Source organism: Pyxicephalus adspersus, chromosome 4 (genome assembly GCF_032062135.1).
Source record: "Pyxicephalus adspersus chromosome 4, UCB_Pads_2.0, whole genome shotgun sequence".
NCBI classification, from domain to species: Eukaryota; Metazoa; Chordata; class Amphibia; order Anura; family Pyxicephalidae; genus Pyxicephalus; species Pyxicephalus adspersus.
This window is the reverse complement of record NC_092861.1, coordinates 144376412-144399967: the sequence shown is the minus strand read 5'-3', so window position 1 is coordinate 144399967 and position 23556 is coordinate 144376412. Positions and strand designations below refer to the sequence as shown.

Sequence of the window (23556 nt, the reverse complement as noted above, 5' to 3'; positions counted from 1 at the left end):
ATATACGGTACATGTATTAGAAGATATATAAAGAATATTTGATAAAGTAATCTATTTATGGGCCAGTTAGCTAATAAAAAATAAAAAAGGGTAAAACCTTTTTCCTGTTCAGGTTTAAAAAAAAAAATAAAAAGCTGAAATAGTTTGTATTGTGCTCTATTGCAGCCCCTTGCCCACTAGGGCTAGGTAATGTAAATTCAACCATGTTTGCTCCATATAATAAAATGATGATAACGCATTTTTCTGACATGGCACCAGGTAAGTAATTAACAAAAGACCGCATGCATAGCCAAGGAGACCTACAATGTTGCTTGCACTGCTCTCATTAATCGTGTTGTATCCGCTTGTAAGAGTTATCATCTCCAGCACTTTGTACTTGCTCCGTGACTAATGACAAGATCACAGAAAGGCCAGGGATGACTCAGGCGAGTGTGCGAAGAAGTTTTCTGCATGTGGCAGTTCAGTCGTGTTTGTCCCTACAGGGAAGGACCACCCCCCACGGCAGAGGCAAAGCAATTCATTCTCACTTGTACTGGCTTGTCTGCCATGTTCTCCTGAGACCGGCTACTAATGGCCTTTACACTAGGGATGGCATTGTTCTGGAGCAAATAAGTTCCCTTTTACTTTCAAGGTTGTTCTCAGTTTACTAGGTTATATATACGGCGCCTGACTCGCTGTCTCCCGACAGAGTACTGCATTAATGGGAAATAAGTAGTTAAAAATAATGCAGGGCCATAGGCAAATACACATGACCCGTGTTTAACCCAGTTATGTATTCATTAAAAAAACCCTTACATTAACTTTGAAATGGTAACACAGCCTGCTTTATATAGAAGCCACTGCAAGCTTTAGATGGAGTGCTTGTTGACCAGAGGAGAAAGGACAATGATGGCGTCCAGTCGCTTGCTGGAGAAGACTACTGACCAAGGTGTATTGCTTTTTAAAGCCGAACTCCCCCCAAAAACAAGGCGGCACGGCAGCTCAGAGGTTAGCGCTAAGTGCTAGGCCCCAGGTTCAAATCTCAGCCAGGACACTATCTGCATGGAGTTTGCAGGTTTTACCTGTGTTTGTGTGAGTTTCCTCTGGGTGCTCTGAGGTGAGTTTCCTCCAGGTGAGTTTCCTCCGGGTGCTCTGGTTTCCTCCCACATTCCAAAAACATGCACTTAGGTTATTTGGCTTTCTCCTAAAATTTCCTTTGTGTTAATGACATATGGTAGGGACATTAGATTGTGAGCAAAGTTAGTGACATGACTATGACTAAGATTTTTGTACAGCGCTGCATTATATGCTGGCGCTATATAAATACTGGCTAATAAAAAAATAATATTACTTAAAGGAGGGTAGTAGTATCCCTGCACTACAAAGAATAAATGCTCTTTTGCTAGATATACATAGCAACTTTATCTCATACCACGTTCCCCAAGCATGTGCAGTGTGGGCTGTGTGCAGGCACTCATCTTCCTCACTTGCATTGGTTGTGCACTTTAGTGGATGACACCGGTACCTGCAACTGCCTCGGGTCCCCTATGGAATAGGCTGGGGGTGACCAGCACATGGAGGAGGAGCCTGCAGGAGTGGGGGAATAAAGTAATAACTTGTCAAGACCTGGAAGCCTCACTAGAACTTTAAATGAAAACCTTCTCATAGTCAATCACCAGGCAGAAAAATGTTAATTTAAATATATTCCTCAATAGCCACAAATGACATAAATCCACTTTAGGCTCACCAAATGCCTTGGTGGAACTATACAGCGGTAACCTCATCAGTGTGCTGCACATATCCTATGCAGAAACCCGACTCGTGGAAAGGATCAAGCAGGACCACTCACTGCAAACCAACTACAAAGGGGTGGATACAAGACTGGTAACCTATTATATGAAAAAAGTCCCAGTCACTGGTCTTTATTGCAGGAAGTTCCTGCACTAGAGGATTATTGTACACAAGAAATGACTGTAGCAGTTTTCTATTGTTGCAATGCACTTGGTTACAGCGGAGGCAATACAACCGTCTCTGCAGCTAATTCTGACGACTGTACTTTACAGTAACCTGTGTGACGTGACTGATCATTGTGTCCAGATTGGGGTGTCTGCATCTCTGTGTCTCAAAGATAAAGTCATGGCTTAAGAGCCTTTTCTCCATTTCTGGTGATCTGCTTTTTTTTTTTTCCTGACGCGGTCGGCGAGCGTTCTCGGGGAGGGTCGTTCGGACAGCTTGCCAGACCTGATTGTACTCATTGTCAGATAAAGAATCATTAGAACACTTGCATGCAACTTCCGGGTCTTGACAGACTGGTAAAAAGTCATTCTTCAGAGCCGCTGTACCATGGAGACACCGGGTCCTAGGGGAGGGCAGTGATTGATTGCGCTGGAGGTGTTGGGCTATGCAGTGGTAAGGCTTGTCATGGATAGGCAGTCTGCATGGAAGTGTAATGGTCAGTAAAGCAGGGAAATGATAAACCAATTATGTCATAAATAGTAGAAGCAGTTTAAATTTCACAGAACTCACAATTTTTAGGTTTAAAAGGGGATTTTTTTCTTTACATTTGTTGCTTACAAATTTTCTGTCCTTATACACTCTATTGAAAGCTGTATATTATATCTCAGAATGGCCAACAAGAGTAAGGCTACATACACACGTCAGATGATTCTCATCTGATAATCGCCTCAGGGCTGATATCGGGCGAGAATCTGGTGTGTGTACTGTTCCGGCAGATCCACGGACGTTGATCGAGGAATGATCATAATATAAGTGAAGGGGAGAGAGCACAGCGGGGTGCCGCTCCGTCGTTCTCCCTCCTCTCCTTCCCACCGAACAGAATGGCGCTGTATGTACAACACTTTCATGCATCGTGTAGTATTTTGTCATCCGAAAGGATCGGAAAACATCCTTTCCAATGACAATTAATACACGTGTTAATGCAACCTAAGGCGGGGTACACACATTAGACTTTGTCGTTGGAAAAAATGTTTTACCATCCTTTCCAACAACAAGACTGGAAGGACTCTCTCCCCTTCACTTGTATTGCAGTCATTCGTCGTTCATTGATTTGCGTCGGACAAGTGTTGTACGTATGTAGCCTAAATCAGCCTGGTTCGAATCCCACCTGGGACGCCATCTGCATCAAGTTTGTATGTTCTCCCCACGTTTGCATAATTTGTTTTAGCCATTTGAGTTTCCTCCCACCTACCAAAAACATACTCGGAGGTTATTTACCCCTAAATTTACCCAACTATAATGATTAAGGTATAGACATTGGATTGTAATCTCTTCTGACAAACAGTGTCATGATTATGGGTTCTGTACAGCCCTACAGAAGATTTCAGTGCTATATAAGATTCATTAATCAAATTGTCCCCACCACCACTTTTCATTGGAAGACCATGTGACAGGGTGGCAACAAGGGAACAGGGAAAGAGCATTGGAGGGGAGTTGGTTTCAGACTTGCTGCAGCTTCCAATGCACATTGTGGGTGTCTGAGAATCCGTACAATCAATGTTAGCATGGCAGCCTGTACAACCATGCAGGATGGAAGGGAAGGAACGCCGAAGTTCAGCTTACAAATCCTTTAATGCTTTCAGAATCACTGATCTAAACTCAACATGCAGCCAGTGAAATCAGAATAACCAGAGAAAGTCACAAAATATATCTACCCTGCACCCTAAGCTCCCTTTAAGCTTAACGCTACAATGGCATCTCTCATATCATGACCGGTTCCCTTTAAATTTTTATTTTTTATCCCTTTACCCCTTCTCATTGGGAAAAGCTGCGGGTAAACAAGCAATTTAAAAGCAGAAAATAGCTTCTGCATCTGTCAACACCTTGTTTATTTTCTGCACCAGATAAAAAGTTCACTTTTCTGATATTCGTATCGAGATAAGTCAGTAAACAAGATTAATATAGTGTGGAAAGGGTTGTCAGCAGCCCTGGCAAAGGAAATAAGTTGCCTGTACATAGAAGACAGTGTAAACCGAATAAAAGTGTCAGCTCCTCCATGCGATAATGTGATCATGGACCTTTAACTAAGCATGACATAGGCAACAACGCGCCATTCTTCCAGCCGGGGCTGCAGAAAATGGATTACTGTATTCTAGGGATAACCGGCCGCAGAGGCATGAAAACCTCATTTTCACATTAATCCAGGATGTTCCTCCTCGCTAAAACTACAGGTACATCGTGTGGCCTTCAATTCACCAGCATGTAACCGCTCACTAATTCAATTGGAGGCGGCTTTTTTTTTTTTTTTTCCAACTCCCCCCTCGGTTGTTTGTCTGCCTTTATTCATACAAATGTTTATATATGTACTTTATGTATATACATCTTCTTGTATATGTACTCCACATGTATTTGTATTTATATATTTTCTATTTATTCGAATATGTGTCTCTTTTTATACTTATCTGAACTAGGAATGCTTTTCTTTCTTTTCCCAAGGAAAAGCTAGTTTACGTCTGTACAACCCTGAGGAAGCCAATAGGTGAAACGCGTCGGGCCACGAGACATTTTACATTACGTTAACGACTAAAACGCTATAAGATTAAATTCAAGTAGTCATCCATTGTCTAGATCGTCAACCCCGACTCCATTAAAAGTGAATGGTTGTGGGTAAAAATCAATACCCTACCATGTAGGGACCATGTATTTGTGACTTGAGAAATACAATTTATTGTAACTTAACCCATCTTCTCTGTTTATTCTTTTATTTACTTTTCTTATTCGAAAGGGTGGCTAATCATATAATAAAATATGACCATAGAGAGTGGGTTAAAACATTTCAACACTACTACATCTATTTGTACGTGTTTCATAAAGCTGAACTATGGATTTGTATTTGTCCATCCGGACCTGAAGTTTAAACAGCTTCTCCCTGGTAGGGCTTGGAGACTATAGGTTTCTCTCTTGTGGTTAAGCAATTAATTGTCTCTCCCCAGTCTGTGATTGGACAGTGAAAGGAGAATCAGCAAAATGATGAGCTTTTGGTCGCTCTGTTCCCATTGCAGAAAAGCTGACTTGCTACTTTTGCTGCTTTTAAAGGTCCTGTCCTTGTTCTGTCGCAGGGCGCCGATGATAAAACTCCCAAGCAAGTGTGCTGCAATTCATTGAGCTCTGGCATGTGCAGGGGAAGCCAGGATTGTCGGGTATCCAAAGCTGGGCTGCATCCTGGCATGATCGCGCAGGTAGATTATTGCAGACAGGACATCTCCTGTCCCTTGCTGCAACAATGACCTGCGTGATCAAACATTTTAAAAGTGAAACTTTATTTCTACTTTTAGTTTTGTGCGGACATCGCTGAAAAACGATCTCTGACATGAATGAGTGCTATACACATAGGTATATACATTGTTGTTCCCAATCGGCCGTTTATCAATTCAATGTGACAGATTGATGAACGGCATCTGGGGACTGCTGTATACTGATGCCAAATTTTTGCCCGAGATGATCATTTGGACCTGCGACCGTTATCTGACGTGTGTGCGTAGCTTTACTATCCCGGTCTGAGCTCACTTTAGGGGACTTGTACCAGTTCTAATTCAGGTACGGGAACTTTCTGAATCTAAAATGAATTTATTTATGGATAAATTAAAATGTACTTGTAGTTATGTGTGTCCCCAGTTTGTATTGGTGACCACTTTTTCTTCAATATTCTGGTATATAATGGGATGGGGAGGGTATGGGGGGGTAGCAATATTTAGGGTCAGGTATAAATGGGGCCTGTAGTTTACACCCAGAATCATATTTACCTTCAGTGATTGCTACATAACAGGTCCTCTTTAGGATCTAAGCACAACGGGGGGAAAAAGGAGACTTCGGCCTCAATAAACATTGTTTAGTTTTCCGTCCCGTTTAGACGTATACAAACAGTCAGCGCGGCTCCTGTGCAGCTATTTACACACAGCGGGAACGGCTCCGCAAACCGCCAAGCTGAACAAATAATGCCGTAGTAATTCTACAACGATTATGATTACAGACAGCTCCCTGGAAATCGTACTGTGAGATGTCATTTTCTGTAAGCGGAGAATACCGTCCTATGGTTCATTTCTGAGCAGTCCAGAGTACCTTAAAGAGCACCTGTACAGTGCAGGAGGCCACGCTGTGATGTGTGACCCTAACATGAGGAACCCACGGGAGCCAATCAGATTTTCTCCCAGTTGACTGGGGAGAGTGACAGGGTACATCCTGATGATTAGCAAACATTTAATCCTTAAGCAAAAGTGTAGCAACAAGCTGATCTGAACTGATAGAATCTTTTGTAATTCCTGTACAGCAGTGTTGAAATGGAGAGAAAGAAGCATGTGGAACCAATCAATTTTTTTACTGACAAAAATACATTCTGATAGGAGGGGATAGCAGCATGATAGAAATGAGCTCATCGAATTACTCGTCCATTCGCAAAGTGGGACGGGTCCAGGACAATCTGGGCTCAGTGGCAATGGGTTGAAATATGCTTGTCAGCAGACTGAGGACATCTAGTGGCAGAACTAAAGTAATGTAGAATGGAGGTAAGGGTGTTACGTTAATTGATTTTGCAAAATCTTGAAATTGGAAGTGTAAATTCTTAGAAATGGCAATATGTGTGCATCTAATTTTTAGGAAGTAGATGTGGTTATGTATTTGCTCGCAGTACTGTTTCTAAGAAATTAATTAAGGAAAATAATTAAATATTTTTTGTGTTTCTTTGCAGATCAGTAGCCCCGGAGCAAGCAGTAATGATCGTCTTGTACATTTTCCCCAGGATCCTGAGTAAGTTTTACCTTCACTGCTATTCTTTAATTAAATTTTGGTGTGATTTCAGATTTTATAATTTGTATACGTACGTTACTATATAGATATATATATATATAGGGGAAGGGACGGGCACTGTTCCTTGGATCTGGTGATAGAAATTTCACCATCTACTTATTACAGAGAACTGACCAGTGGAATGCCCAAAAACGTCAGGCAAAAGACAGGCAAGTACAGGGTTCTCCCCAGGCCCTTTTAGCTAGGCACACCACCCAGCACTTTTTAGCACCCACCTGGCTGTTTTTGGGTGTTTACTGAAGCGTTTGCTCACAATACAAGTGCTGCCACCCACCTACAATTTCTTTCCACCCGGCTTAAAAAAATTTCTTGGTTGAGCACTGAAGTATCTGTCATAAGTATTACCTGTGGTCTCCCAGTAGCTGATCATTTCCCCATTACTGACTCCCATGCCTTGTTCCTCACTGTGTCTCTGCATGAAGTTCAGCTATCACGGCAAGGCTTTGACTTCTCATGTCTGAGCCCCCAGCAAGGAGAGCAGTGAGCACAATAATGACGTCACCAAATCTATTTAGGCTCGGGTAACAGAAGCACATAGATGCAGAGGTAGCAGTGCCTGAGATCTCACACTGCACATATACAGCTATGGGGCCATTGCCATTCTCTTCTTAATTGGAAATAATTTCTGTGTAATTTTTTTTAATAATAAAATATTTTTGGCTCTACTCCAGCCAATCCCCTTTTTGTACAAAATAGTGACATAGGGGGCAGCAGATTGACCTGGTGGGTACAGCGGAGTATCGGGAATCTGACACACATGGAAGCTTCGGTTCGGATCTGCAGTGGGGTAGATAAGATTATTCATTATCAACAACACACATTAGAGTGGCTCTAAATTATACACCTTGGTCCTGTTCTTCTCCCAGCCTGTGATTGGATAGTGAAGGTGCAGCTGCAGACCAATGAGCTAATCTATTGGTAACTCTGCTCTTTCTATCCAATCAGCTTGTTCCTTGTCACATCACAGCACAACTGGTTTGCTGCTATTGCTGATTCTTTGTATACCAATGTGAATTCCACTTTAAAGCAGAACTAAACCCAAAATAAACACCTTTAATCCAGCAGGTTTCTACACTTGGGTCCCGCGTCGTTCCGGTAACAGTCATCGGCCTGGCCCTGACATCCTCTCTCTGGTTGTGTTTTGCGCTTTGCGCTCCATTCTTTAAAAAGAATGCTGCACCTTTTTTTTTTTTTTTTTTTTTAAGAGTGTTTCACTTTAAAAAAAAAAAATCATTTTATACTTTAAATAAAAGGGTTGTCTACCCCTTTTATGTAAAGTAACAATTTTAAGTTTGGGTCTGCTTTAAAGTGAACTGTAATATTCCAATACCAAGGTAAATTCATTGCATTTTTTCTTTTTGCCTCAACATTAGCTATATGCATAGACTTTGCTTTTAAATCATGATGCAAGGTGCAAATCACTGCTTTTATTGCTTTAGCAGTTGCCATGTTTGGTAAGCAGCTCCCGTGTCGCGTGCACAATCCTACCTATAAAAGCTTATCGATTTGCAAAAGTGGGTCAATCACATTTAATAAATCTGTTTTGAATTTTTTTAGTTCTATTGCCGTATTGTTATCTGTCCTTTGGGAATCTGAATTTTTATGCAAAAGGTCAGAGCACTTTACATCCCCTACAAATATAGCCAGTTCAGTGGTTAAATGCAGGAGCAATTAATTATGCCGTGCGTTGGAATAAGATACGCTTGACTGGGGGAATAATGTGGATGTCAAACGTGGACTTTCACAAAGCATTTGACTAGGGTTCTGCATCTGAGATTAATGACTAGCATCAATTCTCATGAACTTACAGCTATAACAAAGAGCCTTCTTGGTAACCGGCTTCTACACAGGGACGGCCGGGCGAAAAATGGCCTGTTATTTAGCCATGGCGAAAAGTGCCAGAAGGCTTACATTGGTGTTTTTTTTTTTTTGTTTTTTTTGCTGCATAATCTACAGTTAAATTAACCCTTATAGCTTTATAGGAGCCATTATCATTGTAACAGTTTTGGGTCGAAATCCCATTTTTTTTTTTTTATTCATGGAACCATGAAAACCATCATTGTGTGCACCTGTGCAAAGTACTGTGGAGCCCTAAAAGGTATCGACCACTGCCATGGCCAATGCCTTAAGCGTCATCATTGCATTTTCATATGCAAACACAGAGGCACCCCAAAAGGTATCGACCACCCCCATAAACATTGACCTGGGTTCCATCATTGTATTTGCCTGTGCAAAGTATAGTAGCGACCCAAACAGGATCAACCTCCGCCATTACTAATGAACTAGGTGCCATTAGTGTATGCACCTGTGTAAAGTACAGTAGAGCTCCAAAAAGTATCAACCACCACTATGACCACTGACCTAAGAGCCATCATTGTGTTCACCTGTGCAAACAACAGTGGAGCCCCAAAAGGTATTAACCACCACCATGAACATTGACCTAGGCACCAGCATTGTATTTGCCTGTGCAAAGTATAGTAGAGCTCCAAAAGGTATTGACTACCGCCTTGACCATTGACCTAGACACTATCATTGTATTTGCCTATGCAAAGTATAGTAGTGCCCCAATCGACCATCGCTGTGACCAATGACCCAGATGCCATGAATGTACAGTGGTACCTTGGTATAAGTCCGCTTTGGAATAAGTCCAACTTGGTATAAGTCCTGTTTGGACACAACCTTTGTGCTAGAACTTGTTTGGGTCAAAATGAGTCATAACACCACGCACTACCCTTATTTACCTCATGACTGCCCACGAGCGTCAGTACGCCAGTTGCGCTACCATTCAGTGAACAACCCGCGCAATAACTCTCTGTGAATTACATAACATCTCCTCCTCCTTCTCAGCACCATCCTAGTAGGCACTCTACTCTTCTCAGCAAGGTAACGTGAGGTTAAATTTTCATTTATTTCATCTAATTGCTTTTGTATTTATGTATTTTTGTAGCAGTGTTTAAATTATTTTATTTTACAGCCCCATCAATGTATATTATGCCAAAAAGAATAGGATTTTTTTATGGGAACTGATTAATCATTTTCCTTTTATTTGTTATGGGAAAAATTTGTTTGGTATAAGTCCAAGGATCTGGAATGGATCAAGGACTTATACCAAGGTACCACTGTATTTGCCTGTGCAAAGAATAGTAGAGCCCCAAACAGTATCAACCATGCCATGTCCGATGATCCAAGCACCATCATTATATTTGCATGTGCAAAGTACCATAGAGCCTCAAAAGGTATTGACCACTGCCATGACCAATGACCTAGGTGCCATCATTGTATCTGCCTATGCAAAGTATAGTAGTGCCCCAATCGACCATGACCAAATAACCTAGACGTCATCATTGTAGTTGCTTATGCAAAGTATAGTAGTGCCCCAATCAACGATCAGCATGACCAAAAACCCAGAAGCCATCATGGTATTTGACTTTGAAAAGTGTAATGGAGCCCCAAAAATTATCAACCAGCGCCATGAACATTGACCTAGGTGCCATCATTGTATTGGCCTGTACATAGTACAGCAGAGCCCCAAAAGGTATCGACCACCACCATGACCATGTAGATAGAGACCATGTAGATAGAAATCAGTCACCAGGAGTAATAAATAAAGGTTGGCAGTTGTGATATTTAAAGACCAACAAATCACAGTTTATAATTACTTGTGCTGCTTTTTCTTCTCTCAGTCTGAAATCTGCTATATATTGCACTGCAACGCTAAAACTAAGTCAGATTGAGATGCTTTCTCTACTTGTAATAATTCAGAGCTTCATTCACGTCTTTTATTTCTGCTGATGTTCAGATTTAAAGCCTGAGAGTGGCATTTTTTTCTTCTCATAGGACAGGTTCACTTTAATATGGATTTTAGGAGCCAACCCATGCAGCCGAGGATCCAGCAGTCAGATTTATAGATGCCGGTTTACATTTGATTCCTTGCACGCACAAAAGGTTGCAAAAAAATTAGGCGCCAACATTAATTTTGTAGGTGCCTTGGTTACGTGACTCCTGAGATCCGTCTACCCCACTGTCCATCACCAGGACTGCATCAAGATTTTTTCAGACTTATTCCCCGTTAAACAGCAGGGATTATGCCGACAACAGCTTTGTTTTTTTATTTTTATAGAAGCAATCCAGTGTAAAAATATACTGATCGCGTCCTAAAGTGTAAAGCAGACATAATCTGCTGGGAGGCAGAATGTTTTTATTTTATTACAAATCCAATACATGTTCCTCATGGAGACCTTGCTTTTACATGATTGCAAATCCAATATATACAGCTACGCAGGGATGAGCGGTTTTAATTTTTCCTGGTTTCCAGCACTTCAGGAATGTGAACTTTGTGAATTTTGCCTTGAAAAGAAATTTGGGGATTGTACAGCTCTCCTTCTCAATAATCCAAACACTGGTTTACTTTATATATTAAATAGAATATGCACAACCTAATGATCCTGCCAGTCCTTGTCCCTTGCTGTAGGTTTATGACCATGCTAAGCATGGAAGCAGATTTGTGTTGTGTGCAGTGAAGTCCCTTTAACTTATTAGAGCCACACAATGCCATTTAGTTCAGCTACTTACTACACCCCAGCTTAGCTTCATTGACAGACGGGCCTGGCCCAATACTTTCTTCTCAACCATGCCCTGTGTGGTGCAAAAGAGTGATCGGAATGGACATCTTGTCCAGTCCTGGAGTGAAGCCTCCTGCTTAACCACAGCACTCACCATGAGAAGAAGGATTTGCACAGTGGCCACGTGACTGCTAAATCAAATGCATTTTAAAAGCTGAATGTTGAGCAAAATTCCTAACCCCCCCACCCTCAAAGGGGTTTATTACTCATTTTTATTTTAGGCGATGATGTTGTAAGTAAAAATTTGCTCCTGCAATAGGTGGCGCACTCCGCCACTACTCAATGCTTCAGATTGTGGGTGGGCTTTTGGCGTCATTGTGCACAGTGCAAGACTGGTTTGCTCTAAACGTAATGACGTTAGCAGAGAGACTGGCCAGGCATTGAGACCTGTGAAGAGGCTGTGCGGGGGCAGGTCTAGTAAGCTGCATGGATGAGGGATTAGGTAAGTTTTACTGTATTATGTCCTAAAAAAAGCAATTAACTTTTGCAGGAAGGATGGAGACCACTGAGAATTTAAAAATTATGTCCCGTATTCTGCTGCATCCAATGCATTCCTGTATATTATTGCTTTTATATTTTTTTATTTATTATTTATTTTTTATATTTAGCTTTAAATGAGATGAGATTTGCTTTAAAGCAGGACATAGGGGTCAATCATTTGCCCTAATCCTTGTTAAAGCAGAACTCCAGCTAATTTTCCATCTTTAATTACCAGTTTATTGATGGCCCTGGGAGACGAACATTCATAACACACTTCCACCCTCATTGTAGAGAAAGCAGCAGCAGAAGTAGATGTTTGTGACGGAGATACTCATGTTTTAATATGTTTCCTAATGCGTTGAGGAATCTAGAGAATTCAGTTCTACTTTACATCCTACTGGTATAATTCTTCTTTATTTTTTATTTTCTTTTGCAGTCATTGGTTTTCTCCTGGAGCAAGAAAAGATCATAGTCAGGTAAGCTGGGAGTCTGGCGAATGGAAAGTTTGGGGTGGCAGGGGAGGATGGGAATGTGAGTAGTTGGAATAAGGATTAACCCCATTACGGTTGCCCAACCTATCCAAAACATGATGGCATTTGGAGCCAGCAACTCTGTCATAATGGCAGAAAATGTGCTGATCCCTAAAATATTCTGATTTTACCAGCATCACGCAACCAAATTCCATAATTTCTGAATGTGAAAGTAAAATCAATTGACTGCTTAGCATGGACATCACTTTCAGTGTTAAACCTGGACATTTTCATAAGCCGAGTGAGAAGAAATTTTAGGTGGATGATGGCCCCTGTATTGTGACCCAACTCTTCAGTAACCTCCCAAGAACAGCTGGGTGGCTTCTGAAAACGACAGGTGGTGCACCTGACTAAAAGGGCTGTGGGAGAACACTGATATTATACTGCATTTGGTAAAAGTATACTAAAATACTCAAAAGCAATTTTAAAAGCTGCCATGAAGCAGCTTGTTCCAGCACTTTTGGGGTGACTATGCTTAACACCCTGGCTCCTGTTCCTGCAAAGTGAAAACTGTATTTTACAGTTAAAATTGATAAAATTGTTTTTGATACACAGGGCATCAAACATACCACATGTAACTGAATGAGGGTTCAAACAAAACAAAAAAAAAATGAAATTTACTTATAAAAATATTCAAAAGTGTTATTTACATTATTAGAGAGTTTTACATTTATTTCCTAAAGAGAGACAGTTGTGAGCTATAACTGTGATATTTACCTTGCAGCATGAAATAGATGAGAAGATTTCTCTGTGGTCAGACGCTCTGTGTCCGGCACTGATATGCAGAACTGTGTGTCCTTTATATTCATGGCCAGTGGAGTGCACTGTATTCTCATAAATCAATCTATTATTGTTTGTATATTTAATCCTGACATTTTAGCGTGTTTGAAATTCGAAGTGTGGAAAGGCAATCCTTCATTGCGTCCAAGATAAAGGTGTCCAGCGTCTCATCTGATGGGGCCGCTGTATAATATGCGCAGGGCAGAGCCAGACCGCTTACCGTCTGTCGCCTATCACCGGCCATCTCAAATCACTGTCTCCTTACTGAGAGCCACGTGACTGGAACTGAATTGATCATTATTCATACCTGTGCAGTTTTCAGTTCTGCTGCTGCGAGTTTGATATATAATAGTGAAAAAAAAAATCCAAAATTTGATGTCAAATATAAGATGCTGCAGACATATAATTGTGATATTAAAGAGGACCTGTAGTGTGGAAGCTGTGCCCAAAAAAAAGCAAAGAGAGGAAAAAGACTACTCATGTGCATGTGATCTCCTGCAGCTTATCTTTTCCCCATTACTGACTTACCGTGCCGTGTTCCACTCTTGTGGCGGCAGTTATGGTGGATGGACAGGGCCTTGCTTCCTTACGTCAGGACAAACCCCTCTAATCATGGTGAGAAGACCTTTCAGAGTTCTGCTTAGGGTCAGGAACTGTTTAGTCCCATCCCACAGAAGAGCTACCATAGTGCAAATCTCCAAAAAATATAATGCTGGCCATGGGAGCAATGTGACTAGACAAACCGTGCATCTCAGCTGGCAAAACAAAATGTCCCTGCTGTCCCTTGTATTACACCAAAATCGTACACAATAGCTACATGGGCATCAAAACTGGATCATGGAACAGTGGAGAAGGTGGCCGTGTACGTGTATGGTATTTAGCAACAAGTTGCACTATGGGGCAATGGCAGGCTGATGGATCTGCCACCAATGCCTATTGGTAGTTAGGAAACCTTCAGTGGCTTGTGTTGTGCGTGCTTCAAGGGTCAAAGCTCGTTACCTGCACAAGAGGGACCTAAACAGTATAAGGCAGGTGATTTTAATGTTTTGGCTGATCGGTAAATAGGATATATATAGGCAGATATAAGACACCTGAAATGCTTCAACGCTCAAACTTTGACAGACCCTTTTATTGTGACAAAAATTATACTTGGGGTGATCCAAATGTCTTGGCACTCCCATCCTCCCACATCTTTTAAAATGGACAGGAATTTATTTCCGACTCCTAGGGTCACCAAGAGACAGCTACTTGACCCAGGGTGGGCTCCGGCAAACAATATAGGGGGTTATTGTGATTCTATACATATAACAGTACAGTGCAGTGCAAGACTGCTTTGTGCTTGTGGTTTCTGTATATTACAAAGCTGAATACAATTAATTTCTATATCGTCAGTGCTAAGTTTTCACATTTTAGCCATAATTTGTTACATAGAAAAAAGGAAAATATGACAGCCATACAATCAGTCTGAATAGCTTTATTGTACATAATAAATATCCTTTGTTCTTAGATGGTAAGCTCTTCTGAGTGGGGTCCTCTCCTCCTGTTTCTTTGTATGTATCTGTCAATCATTTGAAACCCCTATTTAATTTACAACACTACGTATTATGTTGCAGCTATATAAATACTGTTTAATAATATCAAAACTTGCTAATCAGCCGATGCCCCAAATGCCAAATACAGTTAGAAATGCATATATGTGAATGGCTTATCTTCCAAGTGTTTGTCCGATTGGCTGATCCACTACTTTGCTTAGCAAAGTCAGTGGCCATACGTTTCTGCACTTATGGTATGTAAAATAACTTGGTCACTAACCCGCCCCCAGCCTACTGATTGGACAGTAAGGGAACAGGTGATCTAGGCAGTCAGTGTTGACAGTGACAGCATTTTTCAATGTAGTAGAGCCTGGTCTCCCAATCGCTACCCCTCCTTATCCCAATCCCAATCCTGCTGTGCAGGGTACTACCCGAGTAATATATAAAGACAGATTCAGGAATTTATTTATTTTTTAATTATTTTAAATTAATCTGTAAGTCATAATCTTCGATTTGGAGTTTGTCTTTAAACTTTCTCGGTCATAGCAACAGGGTCACGTTGTTTGAAAAGTCCTCCGGCACATTTCATATTGACATCCATGTACGATTGGTCTAAAATATCTGATAGGCCATCTGTTATCGTCATGCAACCCACCTGTAAACAGCCTGAAGAGCATTCATTTACCCGGTCAGTATCAGGAAAACGTCACTTGCAACAGATGTCCTTGAATTTGATTGTTAATGTGACTGCGGAGATTGACTATGTGACAGCGGGCAATGTGACACTGCGTGTCCTCTAGCCAGGAGATGGTCACCTGTATTCTGCGACATCTCCGATATCATTGCCTGATAAACGTGTCACCCCTCTTTTCTTAGAACAGTGTCTTGTTTACATGTTTGTATATCAGAATAAATCTTCCATGTTGATTTGTGATGATTTTATGTTATCAATAACCACTTTGGGGTCAGTTTATCCAATGGACTCGTTTTGTTGTGCTCCTCCCTGTTTTACCCAACTTTGTGAATTTGGGTAAAACTTATAAACATTCTAAAAAAAAAGTTGTGACCTTGAAATAGGAAATAAAGTCAAAAAAGGGAATGAATGTCTAAAAATGCTGCAATATTAAAAAAACAAAAACAAATGCACAATAACCTAAAATTTTATAGTACAGACATAAACAGAAGGCTTTTAAATAGCCCTGCAGTTAACTACTAAAATTATTTACTTTATTGAGAATTCATAGAAATATAAAAATTTATATAGACATACTGAAGCATTAACATGATGATTGGTACATTAGAGGTGAGTACTGAACTGCTACTCTACCCTCTAAAATCCCCTGAGGAAGCCTTAATAGGCGGAACGCGTCGGCAAGGGGAATTAAGACTGTATATTTCATGCAAACAAGTTCAGTACTCACCTCTAATGTACAAATCATCATGTTAATGCTTCTGTATGTCTATATATATTTTTATATTTCTTTAATTTTTCAATAAAGTAATTTTAGTAGTTAACTGCAGTGCCATTTAAAAGCCTTCTGTTCATGTCTGTATTATACATTTTATGATTATACCAGGCTTGGCACTAATCCGGTTCACCTGATCATACAGAAATATCTTTCCCTTATGGTCTTTTCCTTCTTTACTTCTTTACACAATAACATAATAAACAGAAAGGAGAGAACAGCAGGGGATTTGATGTGGCTCAAGCGTTTATAGGTGATTGTACAAGGTATAAACAGTAGTAAGGCAAAGATGAATTACTTATATCTAGACAGAAGCCATGTGCATAACACTCATATTTGGAGGGTGACCAGGTCTACTATACAAAGCACAACTCACTTGATCTTAAAGAGTGTTACAATATACTGGCTGAACTGGTTCCCGCGGCCCGACGCGTTTCGCTGCTTTAGGCTTCCTTAAGGGATTAGTGAGAAACCAGTGACAATACTAGCAAAAGCATATAGAAACAGTAATCATAATTATGTCAGTAAAACATTGCGGTTCAAAAAGTGAACATATATATGTCAACATTTGACTACATTTGACTGGGGATCCCGTACAATACAATAGTTTATACATATGAACTTTATTAACTGAAATGTTTTGTGTTTTTTTTTTCTTTGTCCAGCTGTTACGAGATACCCGGTCAGATCGAGGACATAAGAAAAATTGCTCAGTGAAAACTGCCAGCAGGTGAGACATAGCATTCGTGTTCCAGTCTAGATGGTTAAACAGAGCAATGTATTGCACTCCTACGGGTACGTGAAAGTGCAGAAGGCCCCATACTTTAGCTTAAAGTTGGAAGGACTCTTCCAGGTTAGGTGTCCAGTTTGTGCAATGTGTTTTTTTGTTTTTGGGCTTTTCATACTGGAGAAAAATCAGTGCCTAAAAAATTTTAGGCATGCTAAGAGTAAATGTTGTATTTAGGAATCCTATACAATTTGATATATTCTAGCAAATCATTCTTCTGCTCTTGTTGTTTGCTATTCTTGGAGATATACTGAGATTATGAAATGATCTGTTTGAATTCCTTATTGGTCCCTGAGTTTGCTCTCTGGAGACCCATATAGAGTTATATAAAGAAAGGAAGTTTAGCATCCAGTCATGTGTGCATTCGCCTGGGTTTGAATCCCACCAGGCACACAGACAGCATAGATTTTACATTTTGGTCCACATTTCATTAGTGCTAGAATGGGTTTGTATAGTGGGACTGTCAGCAGCCTTGCAGAGCAGAGGCTTATGGTTCTGCGCTTATTGTAACAGCTCCAGCTGGTGTGGAAGTAATACTACAATGAGGGGAAGAAGTATTTGATCCCCTGCAGATTTTGTATGTTTGCCCTCTGACAAAGAAATGACCAGTCTATAATCCTTAGACAGCTCTTCGGTCTTGACCATGGTGGCTAGTTTGGAATCTTATTGATTGCTTCTGTGGACAGGTGACATTTATACAGGTAGTGTAACAAGCTTGGGTTAGGAGCACTCCCTTACAGAGGGTGCTCCTAATCTCAGCTTGTTACCTGCATATAGTGAAGACACCTGAGAGCCTGAAATCTTGCTGGTTGATAGGGGATCAAAAACTTATTTCACTCATTACAATGCACATCAAGCTCTGACATTTGAGCACTGGGTTTTGAGGGTTCTTTTGTTGTTATCCTGTCTCTCACACCTACAATAAACCTACAATTACAGTTATAGACTGGTAATTTTATTGTCAGAGGGCAAACGTACAAAATCAGCAGGGGATCAAATACTTCTTTCCCTCGCTGTACATCAAGGCTACTTGATTTATATACTGCCAACAAACATAAATCTTTAGTGTGTGTGTCTAGCCTAAAGAGTATAATGGCTAGGAGTTTGTACTGTACAGAGTGCAGGGGTCAGGAATATGTAATGTGCAGAGTAGAGGGGCCAGAACTTTGAAATGTACAAAGTGATGGAGTTAGGAGTAAAATTAACGTATATCGCATTAAACAAAATGCAGGCATCAGGAGTATCAAAATGCAGGGGCCAGAAATAGAAACACTGTAGTGCATAGTACCCTCTAAGATTTATTTCTACCATTTTATTTAAAACACAGCAGTACCCCCTGTGAGACATTTCAACAACACACTTATGCATTATGTATACACACACCCACATAGTCGGGGCACCAGGCTTCCATTGTGGTTGCTATAGGATACACTGGGCACCACCACTACCCTCAGATGAGCTGGCGTTATCCCCTTTGTAATGCCATCTGATGCAGAAACTTATTTTCCTCATGGTACGGGCGGCACTTCCTCGCAGTAGTCCTAAACCACCTTAATGCTGCTGTTGATTTGTAGGCCTCATCGGGTGGGTGATGGTGACCCTTAGTATCACAATCTAATGTTATCCATTACTAGTAATCTTCTTTCATAATTGATCCTGCTTTATGCTGATAATAGATAAAATTGGTTGCTCTGGGTTATTGCCTACTTCTCGGTGCCCTACTTATTAAATTAGCCCAATAGCTTTCCTTCTTCTCCAAACTTTGTCTGAAGAGTCGCTGTAGTTAAGCCACCATCATTTTGTGACCTTTGTCAAGGTGAGCTCCATAATGGATTATCGAACATATTTCCTTCATAATCATATTAGAAAATATGTTGAAAATTTGACATTCATCAAGACTTCTTATCTGTCCGCTCTCTGATGGAACGCAGCAGATGTCGACCAATACCAAATCTATCGACTTCCAAAAAATTCTGCATTCTTAAGGAGACAGACTATGACGTTAAAAAAAATTAAAAAGTTCTTATGTATACCATAGTTATGTATACCAATATATTTCAACAGGTAGAAAGGCATTTTTATACTGCAATCCAAAATGGATGGTAAGGAAAGCAAAGCATGCACTAAATACAAACTATTTGCCTATTTTAGTTGCAGCTTAAAGCCCTGATGCCTGATAGGCGGTCAAATGATTGTCCCTGGAAAAAATCTTTTACGATCATTTCCAGTGACAGATAAAGGAACTAACAATGTACACAAAGTGCCAGTTTCTTTCACGGAGAGGAAGAGCAAGCGGCACCCTACCGTTCTCTCCTCCATTAAAATACACAGGGGTCATTCCCAATTGGCCGTTCATAATTCTGCCACAGTGCATTCGTGAATGGCGTTGGGGGACCACTGTACACTCAGATTTTCACCCGAGATGAGCATGACTATTCGTCTCGGGCGACGATAATCTGACGCATGTATATGTCTTTGTTTTTCATGAAAGTTAAAGTAAACCCTAGCAATGGAGTTTAATGGCTTCCATTTGATTGGAAATTTGGTTTTATTGGTTCAATAAATGCAAAAAAAAAGAAGAAATGGTTGTACCTGCCTGCAAAAAAATCTTGGGAGGTTTTTTTTTTTTTACCCAGCTCTTTACCTAAAGACAATGTTGAGTGGCCATTGTCACCCTAGGATATCATTATTATTATCATTATTGATAAACAGTATTTATTTAGCGCTAACATATTACGCAGCACTGTACATTAAATAGATACAGACAGTGAAAGAGGAGGAGGAGAGGACCCTGTCCAGAAAAGCTTACAATGTAAGAGTGGTCATGTTCTCCTTCTGACAAATAAAGCAGCTGTGGGCGCCACCATCTTTTTCCTCTTACAAATTTCAATTTTCCCTCATCTTGTTTGGCCATAGCTGACATGGAGTATGGAGCAATGGAGCGCGGGAGTTCATTGATTCTAGGCATGTGCAGGGGAAGCCATGGTTGCCGGGTATCCCAGGCAAGAAGCAGGGGTTGTGCAATCAGGCAGATGAGATTCGTTATTTCTGCAATAAATCTGCCAAATTGCTAATTTTCAAAGTAGTACTAGGGAAAAAAAAACAGGAGAAACAATGCAACTATTATACCAGCACTGATAAGTTGGTATATTTTACATTTTTTGTTTATGGGTGTTAATATGACTTAAGCCATATCTCTGGTGCAATATGATACAGCAAGTACAGTTGTGTTCAGAGTATTAGCAGCGTGTTTAAATAAAAGTGAATAAAGCTCCAAATCCTTACAATAGCTTTTATTTCCATATATGCAAATGCTTTGGGAAGACTGGCCATTCTATACTAAATCAAAACATAAAGAAAGGTATCAACTTTGTGTTATTCCTTCGCAGGGTAAGTAAAGAAAGTGTAATGTTCTGTTCCTATTATCCTGTACAGTTACATTCTAAACTACATTGAGGCCCGTGCACTGAATACACTGCAATATCCCTTTTAGTTCTGTTTTTTAGAAGTAACCATCAACAGGTTGATTAGATTATTTCCAGTTAGGTTTTTCTATTTGTTCAGAGTTATTCTTTAAATTATAACTTTCCCCCTTGCAGAAAGAGATAATTTCACCTCTTTTATTTTTCCCGTCTGTCATCTGTTGTTCGGGAAGGAGTCCTAATTTGCCTTAGATACACAACTATTTGTCACTGCATCCGGTTTGCCAAAAATAAATTAAACCATTAATTACTACATTTTTGAGCAGCTGTTAATATATTGGGATTGGAAAATTGAGCGCTAGATTGTTGGTTAAGTGGATGTACTATTAGCAGCATGAGGAGTCCATCAACTGATTAAGGCAATTGGTTAAATATTTATGTGCTGACAGAAAAAGGTTAGTTTTGTACTGAGCTTAATTGAAAAAAAAATCTAACTTTTTTATTCTGTTTATTGGCAGAAATTCTAAATCTGCCCTGGAACTTTAATGTGAACCCATCCATTCCTAAAGTGTAGTCAAATGAACAGCACTGGAGATACAAATACCTGGGTAATTGTAAAATTAAACATATTTAAAGGTCATATTATATTATCTTATAGCCATTGGCAGATATAGAAGACTCACATTTAATCCATTTTGGTATTTATTACATTTTATCTGATTTTATTTACTCCCACTGTAAACTTCTGTTGTAGCATATTAGCTTGCAATAAGTGTACATTTCAGAACTGACCGCCAAACTTTCCATCAGTCCTGCACAGTTGTATAGCTTCTATCCTGTATTTTACTGTTCTATAGTTACTTTCATCCATCTGCACACTTCTTCTGACAATGTGCATTAGAAGCTTAATATATATATATATATATATATATATATATATATAGATATAACAATCATTGCAACACGGACGCGGTGTGAATCCAACAAAAAACACCATTTCATGTGATTTCACAAATTGAGTTGTTTTATCACTTTTGCAATTTAAGCAGCTTGTCCAATATAAATGTTAACCATCGATCAAAAATCAATTGCCAGTTCACTGCGGTGTGTTTAGTTCCGCTTTAATGGCATCCCAAACTTCAAATTAAAAAATCCACTTGCCCTTACTTCTGCAGATCCCTTAATCCCTCCAGCATTGTCCTCGATTTGGTACCACATCGTCCTGGGATCCTCCACCTTCCTGGTGCAGAGGAAGCGCTGGGTGCCTCAGTTTTTTTCTTTCCTCTTCTTTTGGCTACGTCGCATGATCCTACACTGCGGAAACGCAAGATCGGGTAACATAGCTAGCGGTCGGCGATTTCACTCATTGCAGTAAAAAGCCCTTTCTGCGCATGCTGATATCCTGATCCTAATATCTTGATATTGGGCATGCGCAGAAGGAGCAGCTCGAAGCCTCCTGGAATACATGACATAGGTATCCCAGGAAGCTCTGTGCTCCATTTTGTCCTCACTGCCGTGGCGATAACAGCAGAAAAAAAAAAATACATTTAGAGAAAAAAAGGAATTTTACCATATATAAAAGAGTTATATACCCTTTTATATAAACTAAAAATGTTGGTGATAGGTCCGCTTTAGGAAAGGATGACAACGTAGCACACCAAAAGATGCCTCAATCATTTCCGCAACACATTATGGGGGCAGGCAGGCCCTAGAAGCCATTCCAAAAAAACAGGTAACTGACAATTTTTACCTATATGGCCACACCCACTTTTATCTTTGGTTTCTTTACTTTTATAGCAGTTCATCTGCAAAGGACTGCAACCTCCTGTCACCTAAGTCTCTGCTGTAAAACTTCTTACATCCTGGTTCACGTGAATTTATCTGCAGTAACTTCAGAAGGGTTAGTGCCGAAACTAGATAACACACTACCTTAACTAAGCTCCAGTTCTTGGCCATTGAAATGTGAAAGATATAAGAAACTCGAAGGGTTTAAATCACCTGCAGCCAGCTGCACCGGACCAATGGGTGCCATGATATCAATCCATCATATCGTATCCCCTGAACTAGATTTTATATAAAAGGTTCAGTCAATAAATAGTGCACACTTGAATTCTGCAATGTCTTTTTTTTTTTTTTAGTATTGTTGCCAGCATGTATCAAGTGAGCCAAAGAATAGTCTTTTTCTTGCAGTAATTTGTAACGCACACCGATGTATTAGCTGGGGTTCTGGCCTGATGTTTCAATCCTGAATCTGAATTTGATCAATCCCAACTTGTGCTCAATTATATTCCACTAAATTTACATAATTCAACAGATGTTGATATTTTAATGTTTCTGGCATTCACATCTTGGACAGCTGTCTCCGAGCTTAGGGAAAAAGCAAACAGTTAGAGTTAAATGCTGAACATATGTTTAAATAACTAATTAGAGGCAAGAAGAAAACAATGCATTATCCTTTGTAAGGACAGTGCGGCGGCCGTGCCAGGACTTTGGGATGTATTTGGTGCACGTTTACAGTGCGCCGTCTCTGGAGAGGCAGGATTGTAAAGGCATGATAAATAGCGGGAGAGGCAGGACAAAGGATGTGTGACGGGAAAGACAGACAAGTCCTTTGTCTGGTGGGGAAGATTGTACAGCTACACCTTTATGTGAATACACATGTTCCCAACTTCTTACCAGACTGCCGAGGATTTGTTACAGAAAAAGGAGCCAAGGCCAAATTGTGTTATTGCCACTAGTAACCATTAAAGATTTTTATTATGTTTTCTGTTCCAGGAAAATTAAATGTGGATTTAGACTGCTTGCTTGAAGGAAAAATAATTTTTCTTTGTTTCAGTTTTTTTTTTTTTAGATATAAATTTAAATAAGATAATACAAAAAAATACATATTCCAAGGGCTACTACTGTTCTGAAAATGCAGGTTTCCTTGTTAGTTTTTGCCTTAGGTCCCTTTTATTGTAAATCATGCCTCCCCTGGAGTCTGTTTATATGCAAATAGTGAACTTCTTTCACACCTATGTCCTCCACCTTTTTCACTGTTGTACATTGTTGTGCTTTTAACAAGATAGGTTCCTTGCTCACCAAAAGCAAGGCATACAAGGAAGCAGAAAAGTTATTATTTGCATGTTATAGTGACTGC

The 23556-nt window shown here is 40.1% G+C and overlaps 1 protein-coding gene across 1 annotated transcript in view; it reads left to right on the top strand.

Moving 5' to 3' along the window:
• Positions 1-23556, top strand: part of GPATCH2 (G-patch domain containing 2) — an 87016-nt gene that overhangs the window by 42754 nt on the left and 20706 nt on the right. Inside the window, exons 6-8 of the mRNA XM_072409874.1 lie at positions 6680-6738; positions 12337-12376; positions 16874-16938. Coding sequence (XP_072265975.1) covers positions 6680-6738; positions 12337-12376; positions 16874-16938 — 164 coding nt within the window. The remainder of the gene's footprint in view (positions 1-6679; positions 6739-12336; positions 12377-16873; positions 16939-23556) is intronic.